Consider the following 12,119-nt stretch of genomic DNA (forward strand, 5'->3'; position numbering starts at 1 on the left):
GTACCAAACTTATTGATAGTTAAATAAGTTGGTACTAATTATATTGGAATGGTAATGATATCAAAATTATTGTACCAATTACAAGTAGATATGATATACGATTTATGAAAAAATTGACCATACCATACCAATTCCACCGATAGTACTTGTAGCCTGGCCTTGTAGCATGTAGCCATGTAGGGCTTCATTAAGTTATGGGCTTTGTAGAAAACCCGGGACTTTTTTTTTTCCAACTCCTGGCTTCAACCCTCTTTCTCTTGCAGGGTTTCTGTCCTCAATCTTTTACCTCCCTATCTAACAACGGCAACTTCTCGCTTTCTTGTTGATTTTCCGTACAAAAATGGTGTGCAAAAGGCAGATATTAGCTCGCAAACGATTCAAGGAAGAGCACCCGGAACTGTTTCCTAAACCCCAGCCCACACCGCCACAGGATCCGAATAAGAAGAAGAAGAAGAAGAAGAGTAATTTCAAGCGCAAGAAATCAGATTCCACTGACCCGAGCAAATCCAGGAGACCTGCATACAAAAAACACCCTCTCAGAGTGCCCGGAATGAGACCCGGTGATAGCTGTTTCATCTGTAAAGCTGATAATCATATTGCCAAAAATTGCCCGGAGAAAGATCAATGGGAAAAACACAAGGTAGGTTTTGTCTATTTTCTTTTCAAGTTAATGTTAATTTGCATTTAATAGCTTTCATTCCGTTCGTATGAAATTTGCATTTCATAGTTTTTGCTAGCGGCGCAGCTTGTTCGTTTGCGTTCAATCGATATGTATTGAACTTTCATTGGAGTATATTTTGTTAATCCATTGCCTAAAATTTGATAAGTTAAAGTTAGGGTTTATATCGAACGGAATGAAAGTTCTACTTGGAACCTATAATAGTTATTACCCGATTCTCCAAATTTGATTATTTCAACCCTAATCATAATTACTTATTCTCAGACACTCAGAAACTGATTACTATAACTTGATAACTTTACGTTTACAGCTAGATTACAATTATAATTTTAAAGCCTAATCATAATTACATATAAAATGTGTTTGCAGATATGTTTGTTATGTCGGCAACGTGGCCACAGTCTCAAGAACTGCCCCAAGAAAAGTGGAGAGGATGTTGATGACAAGTTATGTTATAATTGTGGAGACTTTGGACATTCTTTGGCTCTATGCTCCCAGCCACTTCAAGATGGTAATTTATTCATATTTTCCTTTCTGATTGATGTTATATATTTGAATTTATGATTATTGATGGGGTGTTTGAATGTGCTTTTGGATTTATTATTGTAAGGTTAATTCTGAGGGTTTGTTTGAGATCAATGTGAAATTACCTAACTATCCCTATCTTTGTGGTGCAGGGGGAACAAAATATGCATCGTGCTTTATATGTAAAGAACGAGGACATTTGAGTAAGGATTGTCCTAAAAACGCGCATGGAATATATCCGAAGGTGCATTTTAGTGTTTTTTATGTTATCAATAAGTTATGTTCTTGACATTTTATTTTTTTTTATTTATATGAAACATTGTTGTTGTTGTAGGGAGGTTGTTGCAAAGTATGTGGGGGTGTGACACATTTGGCTAAAGATTGTCCAAACAAAAGCAATAGAAGTGATTCTGCCAAAAGATGTAAGAATTCTTCACTGACTGACTGTTTAATTGACAACTTTTATTATAAATTTATATTTGTGCATTGATGCACTAGAAAGAAATGAAAGTAGGATGCTATAATAAACAAACAAATGAAAGTATGTTGCTATTTTGTTTTGCATTTAGTTCATATTTACAATTTTGAGTATTTGTTTTTTGTGGATCTTAGCAACTGGGATAGGAGCAGTTGCAAGAGGGCAGGTGACCAAATTTGCAAGTGGTGATGATCTTGAGGATGATTTCAGCATGATTGAAGATGATAAAGAGAAGAAGACTTTTGAGCCCAAAGCTGATATTGTTTCTAACGAATCCAAACCAAAGAAGAAACAAGGAACAAAAGTGGTAAACTTTGTGGGTTAAAGATTAAACCCCCAATCCTTTGTGGATGCAGTTTTGAACGCTTTAGATTTGTTTATTTTATGAATTTGTGAGAGTGTAAAATTAATATCAAGATTCAAGAGGTAGTATATGGTTTCCTAACATGATGTTGCAAACTTGCTTTGAAAAGGGCTATTTTGGACTTTGTGTTTTGATATTCAGTAGAGCAGCCTCAAATATAGGCAAGTAGTTTTACATCTATATTTATATTTATATTGATAATCGGTTTTCTTATAGCAACTTTTCACCCACATCTTAAAATTTGATTATTTTAATGCTAAGAATATATATATATATATATATATATATATATATATATATATATATATATATATATATATATTGATTTAAAAATCATTTCTTTTACCATCACCGTCTATTTCGTGAATATTTATTTTTCATGTCAATGGTCTAGTTAGAAAAATCTTTTAAAAGGCACATTTTTTTGTTTGCAAATTAACATCATTTTTCCGAGAAAATACAAAATGTATGATTTTTGTAGTAAATATTTAAGAGGGTTCTTTTGTGATTTAACCATTATTGTAATTCGTTATTTTTTTCATGAGTTATTCACTAATATGACCATAAAAGAGGGGTGAACATTTTGACCGGATTGGAACCGTTTTGGAACTTGACGGACTTGACATAAAAGAGGGGTGAACATTTTGACTGGATTGGAACCGTTTTGGAACTTGACCGACTTGAGAGAAAATTATGGACCTTGGTTTGGACTTGCATACTGGTGTGGGTTTTTTTTTTTATTTTTTATTTTTATTTAACTTTTTTTCCTGTTCTTGTACCCTTGCATTTTACTAATACAACATTAGTAGCATATGGTATAAGTTGTTGAAGCAGTAGCTGAAAAGCTAAAAATCTTTTAGTTTTGTTATCCCGACTTCGGTGAAGTGTAATTCATTGAATATGGAACAAAAAATGATGACATTACAACTTAAACACAAATACAAACTCTAAACTAGGGATGAAAGTGTGTCCAAAACCGGACTGATTTACCTGGACTTGGAACCCTGAATCGAAGGATTATAAGAACCGAGAACTGGACCGGTATACGGTAACCGGTTTGGTTCGGTTATGGGTATGAAACCGGGTATAGTGGGTATGAAACCGGTTGGGACTGGAAATTGATAATTGGAACATGATTCGTGTGTTAGACCCGGAAATAACTGGAAACCCGTAAATGAAACCAAAACCCGAAATTTTTAAACAAAAGCAAAAAAATAATTTGTTGTAACCCGAAAACATGCAATGTAGCACCTGGTTCTTGGTATGTAATTTATTTAAGTGTTTTGCATTTTTGGCCTGAGACTCGGCGAGTTGAAGGACCAACTCGTCGAGTGGAAGCGGGATGAGACGCGGGATTTAAGTATTGGACTCGTCGAGTCGGGTCCCGGACTCGAAGAGTAGGCTCTGACTGGACAAAAACCCTAATCTGAGGGTTTGCACCCTATTTAATCATCTCTTTCAGCGACCACCCGTCCCTATTGCTCCCAGAAACCCTCTATAGCAAACCCTAAGAGTTTTGGTGCAAGATCTAAGGCTTTTGAGTGATTTTTGTGGGTTTTGACCTCAAGGAAGAAGGAAGAGCATAGAAGGATCAAGAGGAGACTGAAGGATTCGAGTTTGGTTCATCATTTGCAGTCTTTGAAAGGTATAAAGTCTATACCTTGCTTGTTCAATTGTTAGATCCATTTTTGGGGAAGATTTAGGACTTTTTAAGCCATATGAGGTAGCTAACCATGATTGCAAACATGGCTAGGGGTCAAAACTTCGGATCTAAGTCTTGGGAGGAGTCACAAGGCAGATTTGGGTTGCTTTTGCACTCAAGGAAGGCCTCATGCAACATAAGAGCCATTTTAGATCCTTTTAGGCTCAAAAGTCCCATGCATGCACGTAAAGTTCGTAACTTTACGTGCTAGATCGAGCTCAGGGGCTTGGATCTATCATTTGGTCAATGGTTGTACATTAGAAATCGAGGATTTAGGGCGTGGACGTTATCGAATCGGCGAGTCCGTTCTTGGGACTCGACGAGTCCAAGGCATAAAGTCTCATATCTGTTGAGGGTCAAAAGAACTCAGTTGGGTGTTAGAAGGGTTGTAGAAGGTCCGAAGGAGTGACCCAACGTATTGGACTTAGACTTAGACTTGGAGTTCAGGGGACTCGACGCTAGAACAGACTCGGTGAATCCAAGGCAATCTCCCAAAACATGAAGACGAACTCGACGAGTTGTTCATACAACTCGGCGAGTCAAGGACAAGACTTGTTCATCAGATGAAGGTGAACTCGACGAGTTGTTCATACAACTCGGCGAGTCAGATGAAGGTTCATTCGATGTTCTTATAGAAGAGGAACTCGTCGAGTCGTGGACAAGGACGGGTAAATGGTTAGGGACTTGACGAGTTAACGGCCCAACTCGGCGAGTCGGGTCAACTGGAAGTTGACTTTGACTTGGACTTGGTTGGGGGTAAAATAGTCATTTTACCCTAAGAGTAAATATCAGATTCTGACTGAGTGTTTTGTAGGGGTTATAGCTGGAGGATTTCCGGAGCAGCGGCATCTAGAGGTTTCCCCGCACAGATTATTAGTAGCTACTCGTACGAGGTGAGTTACCTTCCAGTAGCGGTGGGTCTACGGCCACAATGCCAGCCCACCAGTAGGAGTTGTATGTTAGATGATTGTCTTTGCGATATCTTCTAGGTTTGCTACTACCTGATATGTTATATGCTGGTATGATCTGTTATATGTGATAGTAGTAGAGTTCGGTTGTTAGGACCGAAGGGTAGGTAAGACACCCCAGATATGTCTGACAGTATATGATGATATGTTTATATGATGGCATGATATGTTACATGCAGTGTTTTAAAAACCGGTTCGAACCGGCCGGTTGAACCGGTCGAACCGGAAACCGGAGGTGAGGGCGGTTCGATTTGGACCGGTTTGATAATGATTTTCTGACCGGATTGAACCGGCCGGTTTTGGTAAAAAAACCGGTTCAACCGGCTGAATTGAACCGGGTTGAACCGGACATTCTTGAATTTTTGTGTTTATTTTGGGCTTCTTTGATTGATTTTGACTTCTATAATGATTGTTTTTATATGTTGCATTTTATTTACGTTTGTAAAACTAAAAAGGTGACAAGTTTTGTAATCAATATATGCAGGATAACTAAAAACATATAAAAATATAAAACCGGTTTAACCATCCGGTTAAACCGGAAAACGTCATCCGACCGGTTCAATTAAAAAACTGGTTTTTAAAACATTGGTTACATGTGATAGTGGTAGTAGGAGGGGAATAGTCCCCAAGTTCGGTTGTTAGGACCGAAGGGTAGTTCGGACACCCCAGATATGTCTGATAGTATGTTTATGTTATGATATATGTGATAGTAGCAGCAGGGGTGGAATAGTCCCCGATGGTCGGTTGTTAGGATCGACGGGTAGGTCAGTACCCCAGAATGGCTTGACATGGGTTGGTCAGCACCCCAGAATGGCTTGACACGGGTAGGTCGGCACCCCAGAATGGCCGTACCGGGTAGGTCGGGGACTCCATAATTGCCCGACAGTATGTATGGTATGTGGTACGATGGGGGGACTCACTAAGCTTCGTGCTTACAATTTACAGTTTTGGTTTCAGGTACCTCTTCAGCGAAGGGGAAGGAGCTGGCGCGGTAGCGGCACATCATACACACCCTCTTTGTTTTCCGCACTATGGATATTCTGAGATTGTACTCTGACATGTTACTAATTTTATGACTTGGGTTTTTAGACATGATACATTGTTTTATGAGATGATGTGATTTCTCAGTATTTTCTTATAAATGTTTTTATGAGTTAGTTAATTAAAATGAAATTTTTGGTCTTGAAAATTGGGTCGTTAAATGCAAAGTGAAACACAAGAATAATACTAATCCCATATGACCCCAAACTTTGGGTATAAATAAAACACCTTTTATTTAATCACTATATTGATTACTCATTATTTTTTATTTCAAGTAATCAACGTATTACTTGAATTATAACAACAGTTGTCCCATGCACCAAGCATGCACACTATGTTTACCTATGGTCCTAACTTTGTAAAATATATCAAATGAACATATTTCCAACGATGCTCATTTCATAATTCCCAATATTAATCAATCTCTAAATATTATTAAAAGAGAACCTTTAATTCACCAATGAAGCAATCTGAGCCGTTGATTGAATTTCAATCTTAACTTTTCTACCTTTGATCTTTTTGATGACGTCATCTTGACCAAAATATATAGGCGCGTCCGATCGTAACTTACAGTCTTATCTTCTACATTCTACATCTTGATAACTCTAATCTCTTATACACACCAACAACGTTGTCAAACCACATCTCCTATTTCTCTTCCCTTTATCTCTTGAGTATCCGGAAACCGTTTGTTACCACTGCCTTTCGTACGCCATCGTTACAACCTACAAGAAGCTACCATCCATTCCCTATTAACCCTCACATGCTTAACTAAAAATTCTTCCTTCTCAACAGTAAGATCGACTCCCTGTAAAACACTAGTCGGAGACACTGTTCGCATGCTTACCTAAAACTTCTTCCTTTTCAACAGTAAGATCGACTCACTGTAAAACACTAGCCGGAGACACCGTTGTCGAGGACCTGCTTCCTTCCCTCACTTTTTTTGATTGTATGGATGATTGTAGCATATTGCAAAACCATATCCCCAATCGTAACTTGGAATCCTCCTGAAGGAGTAAGATATGTAGCTTTCCATTTGGTGTTAGTGGAAATTTTTAGCTTTGGCTCACCACCCATTCGATGAAATGCCTCAGAGGTCACGAGAAAAGTTGTAACTGCATCAATGACAGAAAGCTGATTACAACAAGCCTTCACACATCCAATTTATAAAAACTATCAATCCTATGAAATATTGGTGGTTGTTATAGTTTGAAGGATATTATTGTAACAATGACGTTATTCTGTTAACTGTTAACATAATAATATCATGTATATTATTTTCATTCAAGCTTCTAATTTCATACTAATTTTGTTTTGTTTAGTTAATAAATCTAAACTTGCAATCCTGCAGGTTGTCTTCCTCCCTCTGTTGACATTTGAAGTAACCATTATTGTTGACAATTTCAGGTGTTTATTTATTTATTTTTTGAAAATTGTCTATTCCCTTAACAACTAGATTCTGTTAATTTGCAATGTATATAATAGAACAAGGCCTTATTACTTAGAGATGATGAAAATGTGAGTGATGATGTAATATGGGAGACACTTCCTGTAAGTTCATTTCATATAGAAAGTATATTCATATGTACATGCCTTCACTTTAGTTCTCAAAGTAATTGAAAGAGACCATTGTCCTTAGAGTCTAAAAATTCTATTATTTTTCAACATTTGTGGGTTGTTATATCCATGGTTTTCTGCATTGTTGCCACCGTCTTCACCCTCCTGAAGCTATGTGGTAGTATTTTTGGTTATCATCTACATACTAATTTAAAAAATATATATTAGTGAATCCATTTATCAATCAAAGAGTATCATGTATATGAACAATAAGATCACCTTTAATAACTTTCGTTCACTTAAGAGGTTTTATAGATGCTTTAGGTTGGTGGGACCCGCTCTTAAATTTTGGGTATATTTTTGCTGCCAAATATTTTGCAATTTTATTTTATGGATATGCTTTTAGCTGTTGTAAGTTCTTGCAATTTGTTGTGTTTCAGAATTACAGAATGCTTTTACATTCTACCTTATTATTAAAATTCATTTTTTTTTGTAGCAACATGTGATGGGGACTAATGATGAAGAAACTCAGAGGTTTTTTAAGCATTCTTCAGTGAAAGTGCTACTTTATACCCGATTTACTTCAAATTTTGACTAAATGACTGTTTTACCCTTACATTCCAACAAATTATTATAAAGGTACATTGGTGAATAGCAAAAGTCAATGCTTACGATTCCACTTAATTTGTCAAAACAAATTCCTATTTTTTATTTTTATTTTTTTATTTAAGGGTGACAATTTTGTCTTTTGGTTTAGTCTCTACTCCTGCGCCTCTTGCGATTTTGCCCCTCTCCGATAGTAAGTACCTCACAATTTTAGCTCTTTTTTCTACCTCATAACATGCTTAATTTGCTCTCTAGATCTCTTTATCTCATTATTATGTGACTGGAGTGTAAAAATCATTTGCCTTTGTTACTGTGTCACCATGCCTCTCACACTGTAATTGTCGAATTTGTTAATAATTGTTTTACTGGTGATATACTCTACGTTTGTCTATACTCTGTAAGTCTAATTTGTATGTATTTTTATTTTTTTTATAATATTTATCTCAATAGAACAATGTGTTTAAAAAAAGGAAATCTGATTGGTACTCTATGTCATCGTTCATCAACCACGATCGATTTGTTTTATCACTAGCTAATTATAATTTATTTGTTTTTAAAAAAAAATCTAATTAAATTCTGTCCCAATTTTTAATTTCATGATTAGAGTAAAGTTAAGTATTAGATAGTGCGCTTGATGCACATGTATGGAATATAAATTATAAGTATCGCCACTAATTTAATATAAAAAATGTATTTTAAATGATTTTAATTATTGTTAGGTGTTACTTTGGGGATAACAGTTCTCTTGCGAATGAAATCCAAAAAGAAATGAAGGTATTAAATAGAAAATTGTTGAAAGCTAAAGATAAAAACACAAAGAGGGAAATCCATAAAAACTTAGGATCCTTTCAAAAGAAGAAGGCAAAAGGCAACAACTTGTTGTGACAAATGTAATTAAAAATTCATCTGTCGTTCTAGCAACTCTCACAGGTTCTTCATCAAGAAAATTAGATGGAATTTCATTTGATTTAGTCATTATTGATGAAGCTGCTCAGGCCTAGAGATTGCTTGTTGGATTGCTCTTTTCAAGGTAATAAAACAAAACCTTTTTTTTTTTTTAAATTGGAAACATATTGGATGATTGAAGTAAAAGGGATTTTGTTTTTTTAGGGTTCAAGGTGCTTACTTTCAGGGGATCATTTACAACTTCCTCCAACAATTTGAAATGTTGAAGCTAAAAAAAAGGGATTAGGAAACACTCTTTTTAAACGCCTTGCAGATTTATATGGAGATGATGTCATGTCTATGCCGATTGTTCAATATAGCATGCATGAACTTATAATGACTTGGTCTTCTAAAGAGCTTTACAACAATAAGGTAATTTAATTATGACCTTTTTTTATTAACCTTATTTATCTATTAATTATAGTATATTTGTTATAATAATAATGAGTAATGAAGTAATTAATAATGATAGACTAAAGCTCATGCAAGTGTTGTTGGACATACCCTATATGAGCTTGTAGGTGTTGAGAAGTCTTCTTCTCCACTGAACCTACTCTTCTTCTCATAGATATTGCAGGGTATATGCATATTTGATATTTGATCTAACCTTATAATTTTATGAATTCTAAAAAAATAATTATATTTTTAGGTGTGATATGGATGAAAAGAAGGATGAAAAAGAAAGCATATTGAATGAAGGTGAAGCTGAGATTGCTATAGCACATGCAAGAAGGTTGATTCAAAGTGGTGTACATACTTCTCATATTGGAGTCATTACTCCTTACTCAGCACAAGTAAAGTAGAATTTGGATCTGGTTTAATGGAATTAAGTAACGGAATGGAATCGTTGATTCCATTGGAATGGAAATAACTTCTTAGGTTGTGTTGCTAAGAGTGTTGAGTACAAAGGATGACAAGTTAGAAGAATTGAAAATCTCAACTGTGGATGGGCTAGGGGGGGGGTGGGGAATAAGTGATTATTGTTTCAATGGTTAGGTCAAATTCAAAGACAGTGGTATTTTTTTTTATTATTATTTTTTTTATTCTTGTGGTGTTTTATAATTGATTTAAAATTCAATGAAAATGTTGACATTGGTTTTAAAATTCAATTAACTCTTCTGTTTTTGCAAAAAGACCAAAATACTCTTATCATCTCTTTTTAAATAAAAAAAAAATCAAACATTATTTTTCTTGACAGATTTTGCTTAGTTTAACTTTCAATTCTTTTGACAAATCTAATTCCTTAAAACATTCTACAAACCAAATCCTACATAATAATTTATTAATAAAAATTAGAGAAATTAAAATCCCTCATACTTCTTCTTGTCTATCCTTCTACCTCTTTTAGATAATGACAACTGTAATAAAAGTTTATTAACTTTTTATTAATTTGTATTATATTTTCATATTTATTGAAATCTTATATGTTTATTATATTTTTTCTTATTCATCATCACTTTTTGTTTTTGTAAAGTAAAATATACATATAGCAAATTTGCAATCAGAGTAGCATATGCCATGAAAACCAAATATGTATATTTATTAAACTTGCATCATGTTTTGTAATTCAAATTAACTTATTTATCAAAATACCCATTTGATTTATCCATGACATGATAAGCCACGAAATTATCAAATAAACCCATCTATAAAAAATGTTGCTTTGAAAAAAGATTATTTTAAAAAATAACTAAAAACCGGTACCGGAAACAGAACCGGCACCGACATCGGTGGTTCGGTTCCTGGTTCTGGTTCCAAACAAACCGGTTATGTTTATCTTTTACAATCTATGACAACCATGAGAAAAATATTTATAAAAAAAATAAATTATTAATAAGATTTTTTATGAGACTTTGTATTGATATAAAGAAAGAATCATAACAATTTTATGTATAGATACAAAAACCATAAAATTGCTGAAAAAAATCAATTACAATTCAAATACGATTAGGATACATAATTTTAGGAAACTAAAAACTCTATTGGAAATCAAAACCCTAATCTAATATTTAATTTACGATCTCAATCATCCAGAAAATACAAAACCTAGATTAAATATCACCAATATGATGCTTTGGTGGAAAAACAGCTAACCGGAAAACATTAACCACCGCCAAACTTCAAACCAGAAAACCCTAGCTGACTTTTGTGTCTTTTAAAAACGAATACCCTTTGTGTCTCCAAACAGCAATCTGCTTTGCTGAGTGCTGTGTCACGACCAGAGATTGCAGCCGCCGCCCCCGGAGTTGAAAGCGACTATCCGTTCGTCGAACTACAATTCATGTATCAGTCTGTCGTCCGCTGTCGGAGCTGCTCAATTCTGTGTCTGATTCCGTCGTTATCAGAACAATAATCTGACCAAAAACATCACAGGTGCTACTCTTTCCTTTTCGTATCTCCTTTTCTCTTTGTCTTTTTCTCACTATATATATATATATATATATATATATATATATATATATATATATATATATATATATATATATATATAGTTAGGTTATTTTGTTTTCACTATTTATTGTGTGCATTTATGACTGATTCTGGACCAATCGTTTTAGTTATTTTAAGAAAGTAATTAATGCATATTACATGTTGAAAATATAATGAATATTAATTACATCTTTAGCATTTAATATACATTAATTACTTTCTTAAAATAACTAAAATGATTGGTTCAGAATCAGTCATACATACACACAATAGATAGTGAAAACATTTGAACATATATATATATATATATATATATATATATATATATATATATATATATATATATATATATCATTTTTGTTATCAAGTTCTTGAAGATACAACTCTAAATTCTCTAGACTTGAAGCTCTTTTATGGGAAAAAATATCTAATAAAAGCATTTCATTAAACTCAATAGAAATTAATTAATTTCTAAAAGAAATAATATTGGAACATCTTTTAACGAAATTACCCTGGAGTTCTTGAAAACAATATGTCAATCACAACCCAATATAAAACCAATGACTCTAAGAAAGAAGTTGAGAATGAACTAATGGCCAAGGTCAAAGTTAAACTGGCCTTCACATAAAGATACAATATTCGTTGCTAAAACCAATTTGCTGCAAAAAAAAAAAAGAAAAAAAATCTTAAAAGTTTGAATGTGAATTATTATAATAGTAGGAAGGTCAAAGGCATACCTTTTACCAGGAGGAAGGTCAAAATTATAATAATTAGATACTCAGTTGTTTGAGTGTTTGGTAAATTTTGAAAATTTATGTATTTCA

At 34.0% G+C, this 12,119-nt stretch overlaps 1 protein-coding gene and 1 long non-coding RNA gene across 9 annotated transcripts; both read left to right on the forward strand.

Moving 5' to 3' along the window:
* Positions 1-212: 212 nt before the first annotated feature.
* LOC111896277 (uncharacterized) lies at positions 213-2,182 on the forward strand. Its single transcript, XM_023892283.3, has 5 exons — positions 213-640; positions 1,049-1,190; positions 1,357-1,448; positions 1,539-1,626; positions 1,817-2,182. Exons 1-5 carry the CDS (start codon positions 341-343, stop codon positions 2,005-2,007), a joined length of 813 nt encoding a protein of 270 aa, XP_023748051.1. The 5' UTR covers positions 213-340; the 3' UTR covers positions 2,008-2,182.
* Positions 2,183-6,344: 4,162 nt separating this feature from the next.
* On the forward strand, positions 6,345-9,974 carry LOC111896278 (uncharacterized). Of its 8 annotated transcripts, none has more exons than XR_006188627.2 (7): positions 6,345-7,026; positions 7,109-7,164; positions 7,811-7,953; positions 8,046-8,113; positions 8,640-8,950; positions 9,031-9,237; positions 9,515-9,974. It is a non-coding gene; the product is annotated as an uncharacterized LOC111896278 (long non-coding RNA). The 8 variants fall into 8 exon arrangements; XR_008230487.1 differs by having other exon boundaries at positions 8,072-8,113; XR_006188626.2 differs by adding an exon at positions 9,338-9,443 and having other exon boundaries at positions 7,811-8,950.
* The last annotated feature ends 2,145 nt before the right edge of the window (positions 9,975-12,119 follow it).

Source organism: Lactuca sativa, chromosome 2, assembly GCF_002870075.4.
Source record: "Lactuca sativa cultivar Salinas chromosome 2, Lsat_Salinas_v11, whole genome shotgun sequence".
NCBI lineage: Eukaryota > Viridiplantae > Streptophyta > Magnoliopsida > Asterales > Asteraceae > Lactuca > Lactuca sativa.

What these genes read in the sequence shown, in the direction of transcription:
- LOC111896277 (XM_023892283.3), top strand. Translation starts at nt 341, where the DNA reads ATGGTGTGCAAAAGGCAGATATTAGCTCGCAAACGATTCAAGGAAGAG. An exon ending in ATCAATGGGAAAAACACAAG is followed by an intron (nt 641 to 1,048) that starts GTAGGTTTTGTC and finishes ATGTGTTTGCAG; the next exon opens with ATATGTTTGTTATGTCGGCA. An exon ending in CTCCCAGCCACTTCAAGATG is followed by an intron (nt 1,191 to 1,356) that starts GTAATTTATTCA and finishes TTTGTGGTGCAG; the next exon opens with GGGGAACAAAATATGCATCG.